Source organism: Primulina eburnea, chromosome 4 (genome assembly GCF_022965805.1).
Source record: "Primulina eburnea isolate SZY01 chromosome 4, ASM2296580v1, whole genome shotgun sequence".
Lineage (NCBI taxonomy): Eukaryota > Viridiplantae > Streptophyta > Magnoliopsida > Lamiales > Gesneriaceae > Primulina > Primulina eburnea.
Window position 1 is genome coordinate 39904470 of NC_133104.1, and position 18263 is coordinate 39922732.

Genomic DNA, 18263 nt, shown 5'->3' on the forward strand with positions numbered 1-18263 from the left:
AAGCATCGCGAAGCAATGGGATTAAAGTTTATGGGTAGTTGGCTTTAGGGCAAGTGGGAGATTGTTAGAGTAGATGCCCTGCAAGTCAACTGTTGACTAGGGATTTTATTGACTCGGTTGTAAAGAACAATCTTTATTTTAATATAATTCATTATTTCATGGTTCGTTATACTTTATCTGTATACCCATGCAAGCAGCATAGATAAAGTCCTTGATTATGCTTTAATACAAATGAATCGTAATTCGATATTGAAACTCATTTGTAAACACTGCATATTCTAAATTCGTTCCTAGTCGATTCAGCCGCCTAAAACAGGGATAAAGGTCGCTTGAGCTCGAGACTAGCGTCTGTGATGTTGTGTACTGCGTTTCTTGGTAAGGGCATAGAGATGTCCAAACATACAGATGGGTAGTCATATGATGATTATACCGAACAACCCTCCCTCGGACTTTCCAAGTGGTTATCATTCATCGAGAGGATAAGTCCGTGGTTATGATTGTACACCATTAGTCCTTATGACCCGAGACAACTCTGAGGCTCTATATGCTAGGGCTGTGCTTTGACTCGTTTACCGGCTCCAGGAGAGTCATCAGGTGGCGAGGTTGGGTACAGTCGCGACACATATAGGAGCCAGTGCATTGTAGTCGGGGATTCACCGCTCACCTACGGGTGTGGATATCCTATGTGATCTGATGTAATAATAGTGCATGGAATCTCTGGCCAGAGTATGAGATGTACGTTGGAGAAGGAGTTCTCCAATAGTACACGCGATGCCACTATTATATGTAACACATAGTTATCGAATTAATATGCAACCCTCGATGAACCAATGGTTGCAGATTCGATCGGGATATATGAGATGAAGGGACCGTACTGTACGTTAATCATAATCGACTGGTTCTTGCAGGCACTATCAGTGATACCTAGGGGATCATGGGGCGATGCTACTAGACGCTCTTACCATGATCCGATGGGTGCAATCAGAAATGAGTTCTGACATTCTTGATCAAGGTGTTGATGAATAGAATGGGGCTAACTAGGGTAAGCCCGAATAAGAATAAATGTTATTCTGAATCACAAGGAGTTGTGAACCCACGGCTAGCTGTATCCCTGAACCATTGAGGGTCACACAAGTACTGGATTGTTTGTTCCCGTTGAGAGAATAAATTCAAAAGTTGAATTTATATTATATAGTAAATTCAAGGAGTTGAATTTATGATAATTAAATTTTGAGAGAATAAATTCAAGGAGTTGAATTTATAAAATTTGAGAATTTAATTTATTAAACTCAAATGTTGGGTTTATTAAATATTAAATTTTGGAGGTGATGTAAATTCAAGTAGTTGAATTTATAATTTAAATAATAAATTCAAATGTTGAATTCATAATGTATTTAATTTATTAAGCTCAAAATTTGAGTTGATTAATTAATAAATTAAATATGGTGGGTATTATGTTTAATGGGCTTGTAGGAGTACAAGTCCAACATAATAAATAATTAAAGTTTTAATAGGCTTTGATTAAATTAATTAAACTAGTTGGACTAGTTCAATTAATTAAATCAAGCCCATTAATGTTAATTATGTAATTAGGGTTTAATTTAATTATAAATAACAAATGCAAACAAAAAAAAAACCCTAGCCACCAACCACAATTCTTATTTGTGATTCTCGACAATCACAATAAAATTCTCCAAAATTCTTTTGCCAACTTTTCAAGAAAAGGGTTTGAGCCGTCTCTCAATTATTTCTCTCCTACGTAAAATCTCTTCTACTTTTCTAGTGCAAATTAGAAGAGGATCAAGCAATCTAGTCGTGGACTTGATAGGAGGATTTCTTGAAGAAAGTTCGTAGGGATTCATCAAGAGCCAGATCTATTATACCGGATCGGTTGGTGTCCAGTGATTTATTCACCAAAGGTATAACGATTCTAACGCCCTATGAATGTTTTGATTTAAATCATACGAGCGCCCAAATATATTTTGATTGTCAAAATAAAAATAAAATTTTAAACTTCCGCTGCGTTTGGGCGCGTAGAAAACCGAGATCCAACAGGTGTGAAGGTGGTGAACTTAAATTTCTTATCACCAAACTTTTAGTTACATGCCAGCCTCAGGCTCAGGCTGAGAGTCATTATCTGTATGAAAAACTTAGTCTGAGTTTATTCTACCATGCTATTTGCTTTGGCGAGTTACATTTAAATTCAATCGTTCTTACTTAAAACTACATGATAATTACTTGCTCCTACATTTTTATAATCTTTTGTCGATCCATGATTAAATATTCCGAGTGTCTCTCGCTCGTGATGTGAGTGACCATGAAAAAATTTATAATAATTAATTAGAGATTTTTTGTTTTTAATTTTCTTCAGCATGTTGAAGTTCCGGTTCCTTGTCCTGGTAAAGGTGAAATGCTCCTAAAAGTGGAGGCCACAAGCTTGAATCCAGTCGACGCCAACACTCATAAGCTTAAACTCTTGCTTCGTCCCTTTTTTTCTAGGAATACTTTAATCCCTGGTAATAATTTGTTAATTCTATTTATTCACAATCTGCATATATTTAATATTTTTCTTCACCTTCAATGTTTGTATGAAAAAATTGCAATTTTTGTTTGTAAATTTACTTAATCTGGCCACTTTATCAAATTTCAATTTTAGGTTTATATCTTTTAATTTTTTTTAATTTTAATCTTTTTAACTAAATACGGTTATGACATTGCACATATCAATGTCACGTATACGGTTGCTTTGGAGTCATGTCAGTGCATTTCAAAGAAGTATTAAATAGCGAAAAAATAAAATAAAATTTAAATTTGATAAAATAGAATACTTTATTTACGAAGAGGTCTTTTCTATTGAAAAAAAAAGAAGAGCCGGTCTGCTTGCGTTAATTAGATAGTGCGGCTGACCCAAAATGCTAGTTTTAGAAAAATTAAGGATCACTGAAAAAAATATAGGTAGTCTCGAGTAATTTGCAGTGCAAAATTCAATAAATGTGAGGGATGAAGTTAGGATGTTTGGAAAGATTCTACAAAAAAGTTGATTAATTTTGAATAATTTAAAACGATGGTATTTTATGATTGTAGCCACGGATGTCGCTGGCGAGGTGGTGGAGGTTGGACCAGACGTAAGAAATTTCAAAGCTGGTGACAAGGTTGTGTCGGTGCTTGGTTTCTTTGTAAGTCTCCAACTTCTTTCTCTCTTCATTTTTCAGTAATTAGACCCTCAATTAATCACGTCCACTTAAAATGATGATTTCAAGTGATCCTTCTTCGTTTTCTTCCTTGACCGAAATGTATGAAAATTTGATTAAATTTCTTGAATAGAGATTTTGATGGATTTATGACAAATTAAACAGGAAAAATCACGGGTTGGAAATTTGAAATGATATGATCATAGATAATTAGGCACTTTCTGCGTCGGATAATTTATACAGTCGATATATATGAATGGTTCTTTTCATTAGACGATGGAATCAAAGTTATTCTGTCCTTCCCTGAATCTTTCCAAAACAGACAGGAGGTGGCTTGGCAGAATATTGCATAGCTACGGAAATTTCAACAGTCCACAGGCCTCCTCAACTCTCCCCTGCCGAAGCCGCCGCACTTCCTGTAGCCGGCCTCACGGCCCTACTTACCCTCACAGATAAATTCGCAGGCATCAAGCTCGACGGAACTGGCCCGAAAAAGAACATTCTAATCACCGCTGCCTCAGGTGGAGTCGGCCACTACGCCGTTCAGCTAGCAAAGCTCGGAAATACACACGTAACAGCAACATGTGGTGCTCGAAATCTCGAGTTTGTGGAAAATCTCGGGGCCGACGAAGTTCTTGACTACAAGACGCCAGAAGGGAGAGCCCTTAAAAGTCCATCGGGGAAGAAATACGACGTGGTGATACATTGCGCTCGGGTGGCTTTTCCTTGGTCGGTTTTTGAGCCGAATCTGAGTGAAAATGGAAAGGTGATTGATATTACTGCAGGGAATATTCGTGCTGTGTGGACTATTATTGTGTTGAAAGTTACATTTTCCAAGAAGAAATTGGTGCCTTTGCTGCTGATTCCTAAGGGTGATGATTTGAAAAGACTGGTTCAACTGTCGGAAGAAGGGAAGTTTAAGAGTACGCTGGATTCGGTTCATCCCCTCAGCAAAGGTGAGGTTGCTTGGAGTAAGTTGTTGGATGGGCATGCTACTGGGAAGGTAGTTGTGGAGCAGTAAACTATCTATAAGGCTGCGTTTGGTTAGAAGGATAGGATAAACTAATGATTAGTACGTAAATGATAAAGAAAATGATTGTGATAAAATTGTAAAATATGATATAAAATAATATTATGTTTGGTAAGATTTTTAAGTGTAGGATAATTTTGAATTTTTTGATGAAAAGACGAAATTGCCCTTCCCCTTCGCGACGGCGACAGTGGCGGCAGTGGCCGGCGGAAATCGTCGACCGGAAACTTACCGACGGATTCTCAAAATCCGTCGCTCACAGCGACGGTTTTTGAGAAAACTATCCGTCGCTATTAGCGACGGTGTTTTATAAACCGTCGCCGATCTTGTTTTTAATTATTTTAATTACTAAAAATTAGACATTTAGCGACGTTTTTTAAACACACCGTCGCTAATTGCGACGTTTGATAAACAAACCGTCGCTAATAGTGACGGTATTTTGACAAACCTTTCTACACAAACCGTCGCTAATAGCGACGGTTTGTTTACAAACCGTCGCTAACTGCGTCGGCATCTGTGGTTGGCCGGCGGCGGTCGGTGGCGAGAAATGGTGGTGAGTTTGAATTTAGGAGAAGGGTAAAATCGGAAAAATAGGATGTATTAAGATTGGGATAAATAATCCTAGGGGGTGAGGAGGTATTATTTTAACCTACCCAATATAACCTAATCATACCTAGGAGGGATAAGGTAGGTTTATTTAAAATTGAACCAAACACTTGATTGGGCCGGATAAATTAATCAATCACCCCTAATCCCTTGAACCAAACGCAGCGTAAAAGTATATGTCCTTCCTCATTTCACAAAGCTTTTGAACAAATTCAAAGATGAGATTATTCTCAATAGATTCACCGTGTGTCCTATGTATTGAAATATGAGCAAAATATCACTGATTTTTTAGCACCTTCAACGAGGTTTTTGTTAGAATTTCATAGAAATTTGTCACAAGTACTCTACAATTTCTGGCAAAGACAAAAAAAAAAAAAAATCAAAATATATATAAACGATAAACATTTAAGGCTAAAAAATGTATAAATATATATAACCGATAAAAAAATATTTAAATAAGACCAATCAGTACTCGGTTAAATTTTTTAAAAATAAATAAATTTATCATAATAAAATAGAAAAAAATATTGTAACAACAACAATAGTAAGCCCCAAAATAATATTAATGACAAATACTTAATTAACTGATAGAACTGGCTATCGTTGATCTACTCAAAATTATTTATCTATCTATATATCTGCCTAATTTCGAAATTTCCTGCCTCAACTCATTTTCTATAAACTATCGGATAGAAAAAGACAGCACAACGTTAAGAGTAAGTCTTTTGTGAGACGATCTCAGAGACTTACTCACGAATTTTTATCTGTGAGACGAGTCAATCCTACCGATATTCATAATAAAAAGTAATATTCTTAGCATAAAAAAATAATATTTTTTTATGGATGACCCAAATAAGATATCTTTCTCACAAAATACAACCTGCGAGATCGTCTCACATAAGTTTTTATCCAACTTTAAATAGTTAATAATAAATATTTAATCAATACCTATTTAACCATTTCCCGGACTGAACTTAATCACAGGATGGTATTATGGTAACGTGCATACACAGCTTTAAACATTTGATTATTAATAATAAAATTAATTAGTACTTATTTAGCCATTTCCAAGGCTGATCAGGTTCATTTTCAAATTTCTGTCAACAAAGTAAATACTTATTTGTTACTTCGATTAAGAACAAACTTTGGAACATTTTTATATTTAAACTTCTCGCATTCCTCTTCAAATTTCAATTTTAAATCTCAATAGCTTGAAAATAAAATTGCACTCAAATATTCACCTCGATTCCATCACATGATTTATTACCACTGAGGGGAAAAAAATTAGCATCACTACAAGAATAAATGCTTATGGTGACATTCATAGATGTCATCATATTCAATATTTAGTGACATTTAAGTTTTAGTGACACCTCCAACAAATGTCATCTATTCCAATGTCGTCTTAAATTTACTGACATTTTTTAATGTTATTATAAGATGTTAATGACAACTTCATACGTGTTACTAATTATTCATATAATGACAATTTTAAATGTCAGGAAAACTCATGTTTAAATACATTTATAGATGTCTTGTTATTATAGTAATAATGACAAATTTATATATCAGCTAAAGTCATTTATAATGACAACTAAAAGTGTCGTGTATGTTATTTATAGTGACAATAACAAATGTGAGAATATTTGGGTTGGATAAATATAGGAGGAGGGAAAATTAGATAAAATAAATGTGAGAATAAAAAACATATTAGATTAGTTATCCTGACATTTTTAATTGATGTCATTTTTTATATGGAGGGAGACAATTATTTTCCCTCCTCCAATATTTATCTAACCCAAATATCCTCACACTTATTTATAGTGAAATTTTTTAGTTTTTAATGATTTTTTACGATGTAGGAAAAGTAATTGCTTCCCTCCGTATAAAAGATGACATCAATTAAAAATGTCATGATAACTAATCTAATATGTTTTTTTATTTTACACATTATTAATTTTTTACAAGTGTCATTATTAAGTATTTGTAACAACATTTAATTAAAAGTGTCTACAAAAAAGTGTCACAATAGCCATTTATTGTTGTAGTGCATCCACTCTCTTCAATCACTCTCTTTTAAGCATAATAAAAATAAAAAACTCATTTGTTCAGTGTCATCAGAGGTTAACCTTTCAAAAATACAGTGGGCATTTCTCATTTGTTTGTTGTTACGATTGTTAGAGTAGATATCATGTGACGAGGTTTGATGTAACTTCGAAATACGTAGGAGTCAATACATTATACTCAAGGATTCACCGCTCACCTATGGCTAAAGATATCTATGTGATCTGATGAGTTAATAGTCCAAAAATATTTTGCCAGAGTAAGACATATATATATTTTGAAAGATATTTCTTCTATTGCACATACCGTGTCACTATTTTTACTCAAAAATACATTATATCATTATCGAATTCATTTGCAACTCTCGATATGCCAATAGTTGTAGAATCGATAGAAGTATATGAGTTAAAAAGACCGTATTATACGATAACCATAACTTAAGGCTCTTGCATTTACTATCAGTTATACATAAGGTGATGCTTCTAGATACTCTTACTATAATCCGGTGATGCAATCAGACTTGAGTTCTGACATTCATGATCAAGGGTTGATGAAATGAATGAGATTAATTAGGCTGAGCCCGAATAAAAACAAATGTTGTTCTAAATCACGTGAAGTTGTCAAATTTATTCAAGATATATTTTTTGCTATGAAGTCGCTATGATTTCATTTATTCGCAACCCTTTTGCGAGGATCTTGTTCTTCTTTGTCAATAGTGTTAATTGTCTCACATCGGTTAGATAAATAACCTTTGAGTAGTATATATGGGATTGGACAATCATCTCCCCTTGAGCTAGCTTTTGGGGTTGAGTTAGGTCCAAGTTCCAATCTTAACATGGTATCAGAGTTAGCTTTTGGGGTTGAGTTAGGTCCAAATTCCAATCTTAAAGCTAGCTCAAGGGGAGAGGATTGTCCAATCCCATATATACCACTCAAAGGTTATTTATCTAACCGATGTGAGACAATTAACAAATAGTAAATGGATCTTCCTTTAAAAACCTTATCGAAATGATGATAGCCAAATAGAAAAATATCTTTTGTTGACATTTTTTGAAATTGGACCCATTTGATTTAAGGTATTTCTCTATGATGAACAGTAGGCGTGCTAGTCCTCATAAATGCCATTTTGGTTCAAATAACATTTTAAGATTGTGGGAGAAAATATCAGTAGTCTTGGGAATAAACAGGCTATATGTGGGTCAACAAAAATGACTATGGAAAAAAATATTTGAGACAATATTTGACTTTTTTGCTTAAAATGTTATCGCTCTACCCGGTGTTTAGGTTATTAACAATATGTTTTGCACGATACGATGACTTCAAATTTTAAATAATAACACTATAAATTTTTAAATCACACGATCTTTAACATGTTTAGAACAATATTAATTCAAATTTTAAGTGTTACCTTACAAATCCTAATTCAAATTTTTTTTCTTGCGAACTTGGATTTAAAACCAATCGCTTAAAAAAACCATGATTTTCTCAAGTTTGAACTTTAAACATTTTAATATACAATATGTATTATGAGATCGGTCTCTCAACGTAAGATCATGAAACTCATTAAGAAACATAATATATATTCAAAACTTGTTTTTAGTCGATTCAACATCCTAAAATAATAATAAAGGTCGCTCAAGCTTGAGTCTAGTATCTGTGATGTAAACGACATGTTCATTGGTAAGGGTATGTAGATGTTTATTCACAAAGATGAGTGATAATTTGATGATGAGCTGGACAATCTTCCTTCGGAATTTTCAAGTTTTCATCACTTATCGAGTTAAATAGTAGAGTGGATCTCATGTGGGACCGTCTCACGAATCCTAATATATGAGACGAGTCAACCCTACCGATATTCACAATAAAAAGTAATACTCTTAGCATAAAAAGTAATACTTTTTCATGGATGACCCAAATAAGAGATCCGTCTCACAAATACGACCCGTGAGACCGTCTCACACAAGTTTTTGCCTAAATAGTATGTGATTATGATTGTACATCTTTGTACTTTGACCCTGGACAATGTGGAGACTCTTATACTAGCATGCACTTTGATCTGTATACCGACTCTATTAAGGGTCATCAAGTGACAAGGTTTGGTATAACTTCGAAATACGTAGGAGTTAGTACATTGTAGTCGAGGATTCACCGCTCACCTATGTCTAAAAATATCTATGTGATCTGATGAGTTAATAGTGCAAAAAATCATTGGCAAAAGTAAGACATATACATTTTGAAAGGTATTTCATCAGTTGAACATACCGTGTACTATTATTACTCAAAGATACATCATCTCATTATCGAATTCATTTTCAACTCTCGATATACCAATAGTTGCAGATTCGATAGAGATATATGAGTTGAAGAGATCGTATTGTACGCTAACCATAACTTAAGGCTCTTGTATGTACTATCAGTTATACATAGAGTGATGCTTCTAGACACTCTTACTATAATCCAATGGTGCAATCAGACTTGAGTTCTGACGTTCATGATCAATTGTTGATGAAATGAATGAGATCAATTAGGCTGAGCCCGAATAAGAACAAATGTTGTTCTGAATCACATGAAGTTGTCAAATTTATTCCAGATATATTTTTTGCTATGAAGTCGCTATGATTTCATTTATTCGCAACCTTTTTTCGAGAATCTTGTTTTCTTTATCAATAGTAAATGGATCTTCCTTTGAAAACCTTATCGAAAAGATGATAGCCAAATAGAAAAATATCTTTTGTTGACACTTTTTGAAACTGGACCCATTTGATTTAAGGTATTTCTCTATGATGAACAGTAGGCGTGCTAGTACTCATAAATGCCATTTTGGTTCAAATAACATTTTAAGATTGTGGGAGAAAATATCAGTAGTCTTGGGAATAAACAGGCTATATGTGGGTCAACAAAAATGACTTATGGAAAAAAATATTTGAGACAATATTTGACTTTTTTCCTTAAAATTTTATCGCTCTACCCGGTGTTTAGTTTATTAGCATTTAGCAATATGTTTTGCACGATACGATGACTTCAAATTTTAAATAATAACGTTATAAATTTTTAAATCACACTATCTTTAACATGTTTAGAACACTATTCATTCAAATTTTAAGTGTCAACTTACAAATCCTAATTCAAAATTTTTTTCTTGCGAACTTGGATTTAAACCCAATCGCTTAAAAAAAACCATGATTTTCTCAACTTAGAAATCCAAATTCAAGAGTTGGTATCTTGTAAATTCAGATTTTAAACGCAAAAGAAAAAATTAGTGTGCAAAATGCAAATGAAAGGGATCTTATTTATAGCACATGAAAGGAAGTGACACTTTTATTAATGAAATGGAGATGGAGCATAAACGGAAATAGAAGAAAACTGCTCTTTAACAGGCCTTAATCTTTAAGTTTTTGTTCCTGTTCCTGGCACAATACTTCCATTACAGTTCTTGTAAAAGTTCATGGATAACCATATGAACAAGGGCCAGTCACTAAATGCGTTCCCCCAATATTTGCCCCTCTCTCTGTAACAAACTGACTCCCATTTTGTTGCAAATTCAGGGAAGGAGATGACCAGTAGAGCGTCACATGTAACTTTTAGATAAAATTATATTTTTCGACCCCGTTAGGAAATAGAAAACTTGCTGGAGATCAATAAGGAGAACGACAGTCTCACTTAGGGACAACGTGCAACTGCCTTCCTAATTTTATAAGTGTACACCTGTTCGAACTGTACTGAAAATAGTAAACCAAAAAGGGCTATGTCAAATATTTATGATGCTGTTCACAGCTAATCAAGAACCATGTCTTCGGTGCCACCAGTGGCGTCCTCCATGCCAGCCCTATGCTCATCCATTGCTGTTCTCATTTCCTCCATCAAGCTTCTCTGCTCTTCCTCTATGGTGTTCTGCAGTTCATCCACCTGCAATCAAGTGGTACAGGGAACAACAATATTCAGAAAACCAAGTTCTGCATCACAAGAGTACGATAATTATCAAAGTTTTCTTGTGATTTCTGTTCAAGTAAGATCAGTTATGAACTAAGATGTCATGAACTAGAGCAATGCGGATGTTATATTAGTACAGCGGAAGCATAATAGCAAGAGGAACGAAAAAGAACACTAGAGCAATATCCTGAGGAATGTTTTATAATCCGATGGACCATATAATTTAATTTGTGACAACTAAAAATCTTCAGCCAGGATGGCTATCACATATCACAATTTATCAGGATATAAAACATAAGATTGAAACATATAAGATGTAGTTATAAAAATAAGAACTGAAGTTAATGTTACTTCCTGATCAAAGAAAATTATTTCGGTCACTACTTTCTATTTAGTTTTACCCAACGAAGAAGATATATACAGTCCAGCCAAAACTAAAAGTACTAAATAATAGCCATAAATAATAAAACTAACACAGGTTCGACTGATTTCCAGGTATTCATTTTATTTGGTAAACATAACTAGAATGCTGTGAAACTCACAGATAACCATTTTGTTCTGGATGCAAACACTCCACATTATTCACATCATAAAATACACAGCAACCAAGGAAAAAAATTGCAGAAAAAAGTTACTAACCACATGCAACAGAAGCGCAAATTGCTTTCTACGAAGGTCAAGTGTCCTTGAACCAGCAGTATTCTCAGCTTCCAACATCGCTATCTCTTTCTCAAGTTCTGTTATAATTTTTTGCGTCTGCGATCTGGGCGGATGCATAACAATCAATTTCCTAATTGCCTCACACTCCTCTTTGTGCTGCCTCTCAATCTTGCTCTCTTCAAATTGTCTCTTCAGGTCTTCTATATCATCTCGCGCCTGTAAAATCTGTTTATTTATCTCGTCTTTTAACTCATTGAAGTTCTCCTTCTCTCTGATGTTTGCATTAATCACTGCTTTACTTTTAAGCAATGGAATTTCAAAAGTATTGAGCTCTTGCAAGAAAGCTTTGGCAAGCCTTTCACAGTCACCATAGTTATCAGCTTCTTTTTCTACCTCCAGCACAAATGAGGTGAACTTCTTCTGCAGTTTCTTCAAAGGAGGCTCACCTCTTGTTGTTGTTGTACGGGTCAAAAGCCTATGCTTTATAATTATATCATCTTCAAGTGGGCCGAAGGCGTAATGAGCGGCCACAGTTTCTCCCCTCCCAGGAGCCTTCCTCCCTTTCAACATTTAAATAGTCCGATTTCTTGGTTCTGCAGTGAAAGAAGCCTCCTACACGCCACATTTGATTACAGAAATACACAATACAAGAGAACATCGAGTCAGATAATTAAAAAATTGATGTATTTTGCAATTATGGGAATTCACAAAGAGATTTCATCACTCAAAAAGCTTTTTGCTTTGATAGAATTTAAAACACCGAGACTGACAAGCTTAATTTACATATGAACATTCTTCTTCTATCATCTTACTGCTTCGTTCAATGTTTCTTTTCTTAATTCACGAGCAGCAGGATATTTTTTTTCCTCTAATTCATGAACATATCTCACAGACTAAATGGGGTTTCTGAATTCAACTTTCCATCACAAGTCAAACTAAAACAAAGGCCAAGAAAATAACATATGGATACTAAATCTGATAAATATATATCTGAACCATCTATTAATACTTGAATCAGCAGCTAGATGATAAAATCCCTCATACCTACGAGCAAACGAGAAAGGAAAAAATCGACGTGTGACAAAAGAAAATCACTGCTTAGTCGTCAAGAACGCAAATTTAACATTCACCCTGGGTTCTAAGATCGAAGAGAAATAAGATGGCAGAAGATACAGGAAAAGAAATTTGAGGCGGAGAGAATCGGAGGAAGAAGAGAGAAAATGCATACCTTTCCTTTTTATAGAATCAAAGCGATGAGAGGAAAGCAGAGAGGCAGAATGTGTATTATTTTAGTCTTTGGGTTCAGGGTTTTCTAAATATTAATGACTTCGGCCTCCTGAAAATATTATTTTTCTCGCGCATTCTTGAAAAAAATCGTAATTATTTAGGCAAAAAATTTATTTCATTTTTCATTTTCTTATCTCTCAAATGTTGTGCAAACAACGTCGTACAACGATATTTATCATAATTATATCGTAGAATTTTGCTATTATATCATACGATTTTGTTATTATATCATAATATTTTGTATTCAATATATAATAAAATTTGATAAATAAAATTTTTATATTGATTTTTTTACAATGTAAGAATTGATTGTACAATTTTCGTTGTGCTTGTAGCATTATCTCCAAATTTAAACCAATAGAAGTTCCAGTTGATGCGGTGAAGGAGTTTCGGTCCTTTCATCAAGTCTCGGATCTAAACTGTAGCAAAGCACTAGACCATAATCTTGCCCTTTTATTTTTATGCTACAAGTATTTTCAAAGAGAAAAGTCAATGTTACGTCTCGAGTGTTTCTCGTCGTTTGATGTAAACAAGAAACGGTATTGCTCGTACACATCGCTGCGGAGTTACAAGGCGTTTCAGAAGTCAAATCAATAGGGGTGGTTGGGGGTCATTTTGTTGAATATTTGAGCACTTAATTCTTGAGTTACAGATTCCATGCTCGGTCTATCCTCAGGAAGCTCATTGGTGCAGTGCAATGCAATATTCGTCAACTGAGCAGCGTCATGTTCTGAGAACTCTCCCTTGAGATTGGAGTCGACAAAATCCTCAAATTTGCCAGATTCAGCTGCCATTCTGGTGGAACTCGACAGCTTCCGTTTACCACTGAGTACTTGAAAGATGATAACCCCAAACGCATAAACGTCGCTTTTCTCTGTGAATCGCCCAGTGGTGATGTATTCGGGCGCCATGTAACCCAATGCAGCACTGACTTTGATGGCCGAGTAAACCACATCATCAGCGAGAAGCTTTAGAAGACCGGAATCAAGAATCAATGGATTCATCTCTTGGTCTATGATAACTTTTTCGACCGATATATTTTGATGAACGATAGGAGGTTTGTTAGTTTCGTTTCTGTGCAGATACTCGATACCTGTGAGAAAAATTAATAATTTGTGAGAGATGTTACAAACTACATCAACCAAATAAATGTCTTAAATTTGTATATACGTCTGAATTTGAGAGATTAAATTGGGTCCAAGGTTAGACTTTTAGAGAGTGGTGCTAAATACTAATCTTCATTGTGGACCAAGGAATTGCTGGACCATAAATGAGCCATTTGTGGCAACTACTTAAGATACAGTCAAGAGATACAAACGTTCAATAAATGCTCCTTACCAGTGTAATCAGATCTCTTATTTTAAATAATGATATACTGTTTTATTTATGTAGATAAATGAAAAACGTACTCATGCTAAGGTACTAAGTTTAACCAAGAAGCATGATCAATATAGTAAAAAAGTGGACAAACCTTTAGCAATTCCATTGATGATCTGAACCCTTGTAGGCCAATCAAGAATGTCAGTGTGACCATCTTCAGAATCAAGATACCGAGACAAAATGCCGTTCGAAACATAATCATATATCAAGAAACACTCACCCCTGCCCTTTGAGCAACAAAACCCCTTCAATTTCACCAGATTTTCATGTTTCAAAGAATTCAACAAGCTCAATCCCTTCATGAATCCATTTTCTTCTGTCTTGCAGCTTGTTTTACTAACACTTTTAACCGCCACGATTGATCCATCTTTCAAAATCCCTTTATAAACAGCCGAAAACTTGCTTTTGCCCAATACATTAACCTCGGAGAAATGTTGAGTAGCTGATTCTACATCTTCTAAATTAAACTTATACCCCTGAATAAACTCTTGACACATACCATTACAATCACGTGGCTCGAGAGAAATGAGAGGAGAGGGGCTTCTCTCGCAAAAACCTGTCCCCTGGTTAGTACTGATACTATCGTTGTAGGTATCCGATCCATCCCCAACTTTTTGTTTGCCCCGGCGATACCAAATTATCCAAACAAATGCCACAACCATTAACATGACAATAAATGTGATAACTCCGAAAACAATACCTATTTGTGGAAACTTCGATGATGATTTCGAGCAACGTGTTTGATTACAAGGTAGGGGAATAATAGCTGCTTGAGGTACGCTTTCTGTGGCTGTTTTATTCGGAACCGGTGGGAAGGGGTCTATTTGGTTGATGTTCGTATTGTCCCAAGAACTGCAAGCTCTCAATGAAGAAAAACCCGCACCGCATAAACCGGGATTGTTATCAAAATGGAATCCTTCGTTTAACCTCCTCAAGGCTTCATGGCGGATAAAAGAAAGATCAAAATGACAAAAGAACATCAGATTTCATTCGATAAATTTGACAAAATATAACCTAAATTCTAACATAAACTAAATTCATGAAGATCAACTCACAAAGTGGGACAAATCCAGAAAGCGTGTTGTTTTGTACATCAAGAACCTCCAATTCAGGAAGGTTGGCTAATCCAACAGGAATTGGACCTGAGAGCTTATTGGAATTCAAGTACACTCTTTTTAACATTCCCAAATTCCCCAAGCTGGCAGGAATCTGCCCAGATAATTTATTTCTTTCCAGTGCAAGAACATTTAGTTTTTTTAAGAATCCCATCTCTGTAGGGATGATCCCCATCAACTGGTTACAACAAAGCTGCAGCACTGCAAATTTTACAATTATTACAGTCAATTATACACGATGACAGTTTTTTGGGTTTAAATTCTCTAAAAAGAATACTTGTCATGCATCAGTTAATAAATTATTTGGTGCCTAATTCAAAGATTTCTAGAGATATGAACCAATTAAAGCCGTTCTTTTCACACACAGAGATACAAAGAAGAAAAGAAGAAGTTACCCACTTCCAAACCATTTCTTTTTAGTAGAAATTCGAACTTAACCTTTTCAAATCAAATCAATATTTCCCAACTATCATAAAAATTTAAACTTTTTGTACCCCGATTCTACCGAAATATTGAAAGAAAGAAAATTTGAGTAATTAGACAACTATTTATTCAAAATTACGCGAACCTTGAAGACTAGCCATACTTCCAATTTCAGACGGTGTAGTTCCAGAAAAATTATTAACATTGAGATAAAGATCGGTCAACTCAGTAAGATTAGCAATCTCCTTTGGTATCTCTCCCGTCAAAGAATTGTAATGCAAGTACAGACCCGACAAGCATTTGAGCTCAGCCACTGCCGGCGGCAGTTTCCCGGCGAGCCCTTTTCCTTGCAGAGAAAGATTTGCCACCTTCCGGTGTTCGTTACATGCAACTCCCTCAAACGCGCCGGCGCAGGGATCGCCGTCGCTGGTCCACGACGATAAGTACTTGTTCTCTGGATCTAAAGAGGTCTTTATCTCCATTAATGCTCTCAACTCCGCATTTCCTCGAATGGGGTCAATTGTCAAGGAAAAACATGAGAAAACGAAAAGAAGGGGACTCAAAATCGAATAACTTGATGAGCGAGTCTTCATTTTCTGGTTGAAATCAGAGGGCTTTCTTGCTTTGATTCAAGACTGTTATTTCATAGTATTGAAAATGGAGAAGTTTGGAATTTGGATTTGGGTTTGGAAAATGATGTGAGCGAATTCAATGCAAATAATGTTCTTGAGCTCAGGAGAAGAAGACATAATGGTGTGAGTTAGGCGAGAAGAGTGGGAAAAGGTTGTCAGATTGTACGACTTTGGGGCATATATACTACACATGCATGCATATTAGTGGTAATTATATGTTAAGGTATCTACTCTCTATTTTTGTATATTATAAGATGATTGATAGGTCATTTCCCGTAAAAACAAAATATAGAATCTATTAATAATTTTTTTATTGTGAGAAAATATATAGTAGAGTTGACCTGTCTTACATATAAAAATTCGTGAGACCGTTTCACAAGAGACTCACTCTAAATAAATTTATTTATCATATCTATGCCAATTTATTAGTTAAAAAAATTATGAAAAAAAATTTGATGAGAAAGACTTAGAATTACTAATATGCTAAACTCGTAAATGTATAGTGTAGATACCATCATACCAGTATGACGTGGCACATGCGATTGTGTTATCCATATAAAAATGGAGAAGAAATTGGGTTTTATTATTTTTTTAAAATTTAAGTTATGAATTTTTTTAAATTGAAAACAATAGAAAATAAGAAATATAATGGAAGAGATTTGTCAAATATAATATAAAGCTGAGTGGCTAAAGTATATTTTTGTAATTTTTTAGAAAAATCACAAACATACTTAAAAGTTAGTTGTTATAAAGGATTTAATTTTAATTATATATATTCTCGAAAGGTTATTAAAAATCATATTTTTGTAATTAATTGACCGACCTTGCTAAAATTTTAATTGTATTTTAAAAATTATATTTATTTTAGTTTAACTTTGTAACAATAGTAACTAATTTATCATAAATAGGATTTAAAATTGTAGTGCTGTAAATAATTTGGAATAATAAAAAAATTAAAATCTTTCCGACGGTATGAGCTAAAAAAATCATGAGTAGTAAGAGAGATAAAAAAAAAAGAGAAATGAGGATAAATAATATATCATGGTAAATAATATAGTGTTTGATATGATTTTAAAATTATAGATTAATTTTGTAAATTATGTTGTAATGACCAAAATATCCTCATCATATAATATTTAAACATGATATTTTTTAAATAATTTGATTATTAATTAAATATTTATGAAAGTACTTAATTAAATTTTAATTAATTTTAAAAATTATAATTATTATATTAATATTAAAATAAATATAAATTACCCAAATATATTAAATTAAATTTCATCAATAATTTATAAATTTCTGCGCTTGACTCTACTTAACGAAATTTTCATTAATTTTGTATATTGCTATAAAATGACCAAGATATTTGTACCTTAAAAAGTTATTGTATTTATCATTTCTTATTATTTTAGTATTTTAATTAATTATTAATTTTTTCCCTTCTTCTTTGATATTATTCATATCATTAATATTATTACCATCTTTAATTTATATCTTTTATTTATTATTTGTCTGTATAATAATTTTATTTGAAAATAACTAAAATTGTGAATAATAATAAAATTAAAAGTATTATATCGATAGATATTTAAATATTTATAAAACTACTTTAATTAAAATCAAATAAATAATAAAACTAAGTTGGAATTTATAAATAAGTTTTTTTATTAAGAGAAAACCAGAAGTTCTTTAGGAAAGAATATGATATTTTTTATTTTTAAATTTAAGGTTATAAAAGTCAATCTTCAAGTGATGATAATTTATCACACTAACAAAAAGTGACAAATAATCCTGAAATTAATGTGAGCAGTTCAGGTCGAGTGAGAGCCGAGTGGCTCATCTCACTTTTGGAGTAAGTCTATTGTGAGACGGTCTCACGAATCTTTATCTGAGACGAGTCAACCCTACCTGAATTCACAATAAAAAATAATACTCTAGTATA

General features: G+C 33.7%; 3 protein-coding genes across 4 annotated transcripts; 1 reads left to right on the forward strand and 2 right to left on the reverse strand.

Moving 5' to 3' along the window:
* The first annotated feature begins 2090 nt into the window (after positions 1 to 2090).
* Positions 2091 to 4252, forward strand: LOC140828864 (chloroplast envelope quinone oxidoreductase homolog). Its single transcript, XM_073191729.1, has 3 exons — positions 2091 to 2516; positions 3085 to 3176; positions 3514 to 4252. Exons 1-3 carry the CDS (start codon positions 2411 to 2413, stop codon positions 4210 to 4212), a joined length of 897 nt encoding a protein of 298 aa, XP_073047830.1. The 5' UTR covers positions 2091 to 2410; the 3' UTR covers positions 4213 to 4252.
* Positions 4253 to 10084: 5832 nt separating this feature from the next.
* Positions 10085 to 12821, reverse strand: LOC140828865 (THO complex subunit 7A-like). 2 transcript variants are annotated; one of them, XM_073191730.1, is made up of 3 exons: positions 12710 to 12821; positions 11461 to 12093; positions 10085 to 10797 (listed from the first exon to the last, which is right to left on the reverse strand). In XM_073191730.1, the coding sequence occupies exons 2-3, from the start codon at positions 12049 to 12051 to the stop codon at positions 10666 to 10668; spliced, it is 723 nt and encodes a 240-aa protein (XP_073047831.1). In that variant the 5' UTR covers positions 12052 to 12093; positions 12710 to 12821; the 3' UTR covers positions 10085 to 10665. The 2 variants fall into 2 exon arrangements, with proteins under 2 accessions (XP_073047831.1, XP_073047832.1); XM_073191731.1 differs by lacking the exon at positions 12710 to 12821 and adding an exon at positions 12526 to 12691.
* Positions 12822 to 13090: 269 nt separating this feature from the next.
* Positions 13091 to 16477, reverse strand: LOC140828866 (LRR receptor kinase SERK2-like). Its single transcript, XM_073191732.1, has 4 exons — positions 15832 to 16477; positions 15204 to 15464; positions 14240 to 15085; positions 13091 to 13861 (listed from the first exon to the last, which is right to left on the reverse strand). Exons 1-4 carry the CDS (start codon positions 16277 to 16279, stop codon positions 13359 to 13361), a joined length of 2058 nt encoding a protein of 685 aa, XP_073047833.1. The 5' UTR covers positions 16280 to 16477; the 3' UTR covers positions 13091 to 13358.
* Positions 16478 to 18263: the final 1786 nt, after the last annotated feature.

Excerpts from the sequence above, each read along its gene's own strand:
- LOC140828866 (XM_073191732.1), bottom strand. The coding sequence starts at position 16,279 with ATGAAGACTCGCTCATCAAGTTATTCGATTTTGAGTCCCCTTCTTTTC. Across the intron at positions 15,465-15,831 it reads AAGTATGGCTAGTCTTCAAG|TGCTGCAGCTTTGTTGTAAC; the intron begins GTTCGCGTAATT and ends TAAAATTTGCAG. Across the intron at positions 15,086-15,203 it reads TTCTGGATTTGTCCCACTTT|CCTTGAGGAGGTTAAACGAA; the intron begins GTGAGTTGATCT and ends TCCGCCATGAAG.
- LOC140828864 (XM_073191729.1), top strand. The coding sequence starts at position 2,411 with ATGCTCCTAAAAGTGGAGGCCACAAGCTTGAATCCAGTCGACGCCAAC. Across the intron at positions 2,517-3,084 it reads TAGGAATACTTTAATCCCTG|CCACGGATGTCGCTGGCGAG; the intron begins GTAATAATTTGT and ends TTATGATTGTAG. Across the intron at positions 3,177-3,513 it reads TGTCGGTGCTTGGTTTCTTT|ACAGGAGGTGGCTTGGCAGA; the intron begins GTAAGTCTCCAA and ends TTTCCAAAACAG.
- LOC140828865 (XM_073191730.1), bottom strand. The coding sequence starts at position 12,051 with ATGTTGAAAGGGAGGAAGGCTCCTGGGAGGGGAGAAACTGTGGCCGCT. Across the intron at positions 10,798-11,460 it reads TTGCGCTTCTGTTGCATGTG|GTGGATGAACTGCAGAACAC; the intron begins GTTAGTAACTTT and ends ACTTGATTGCAG.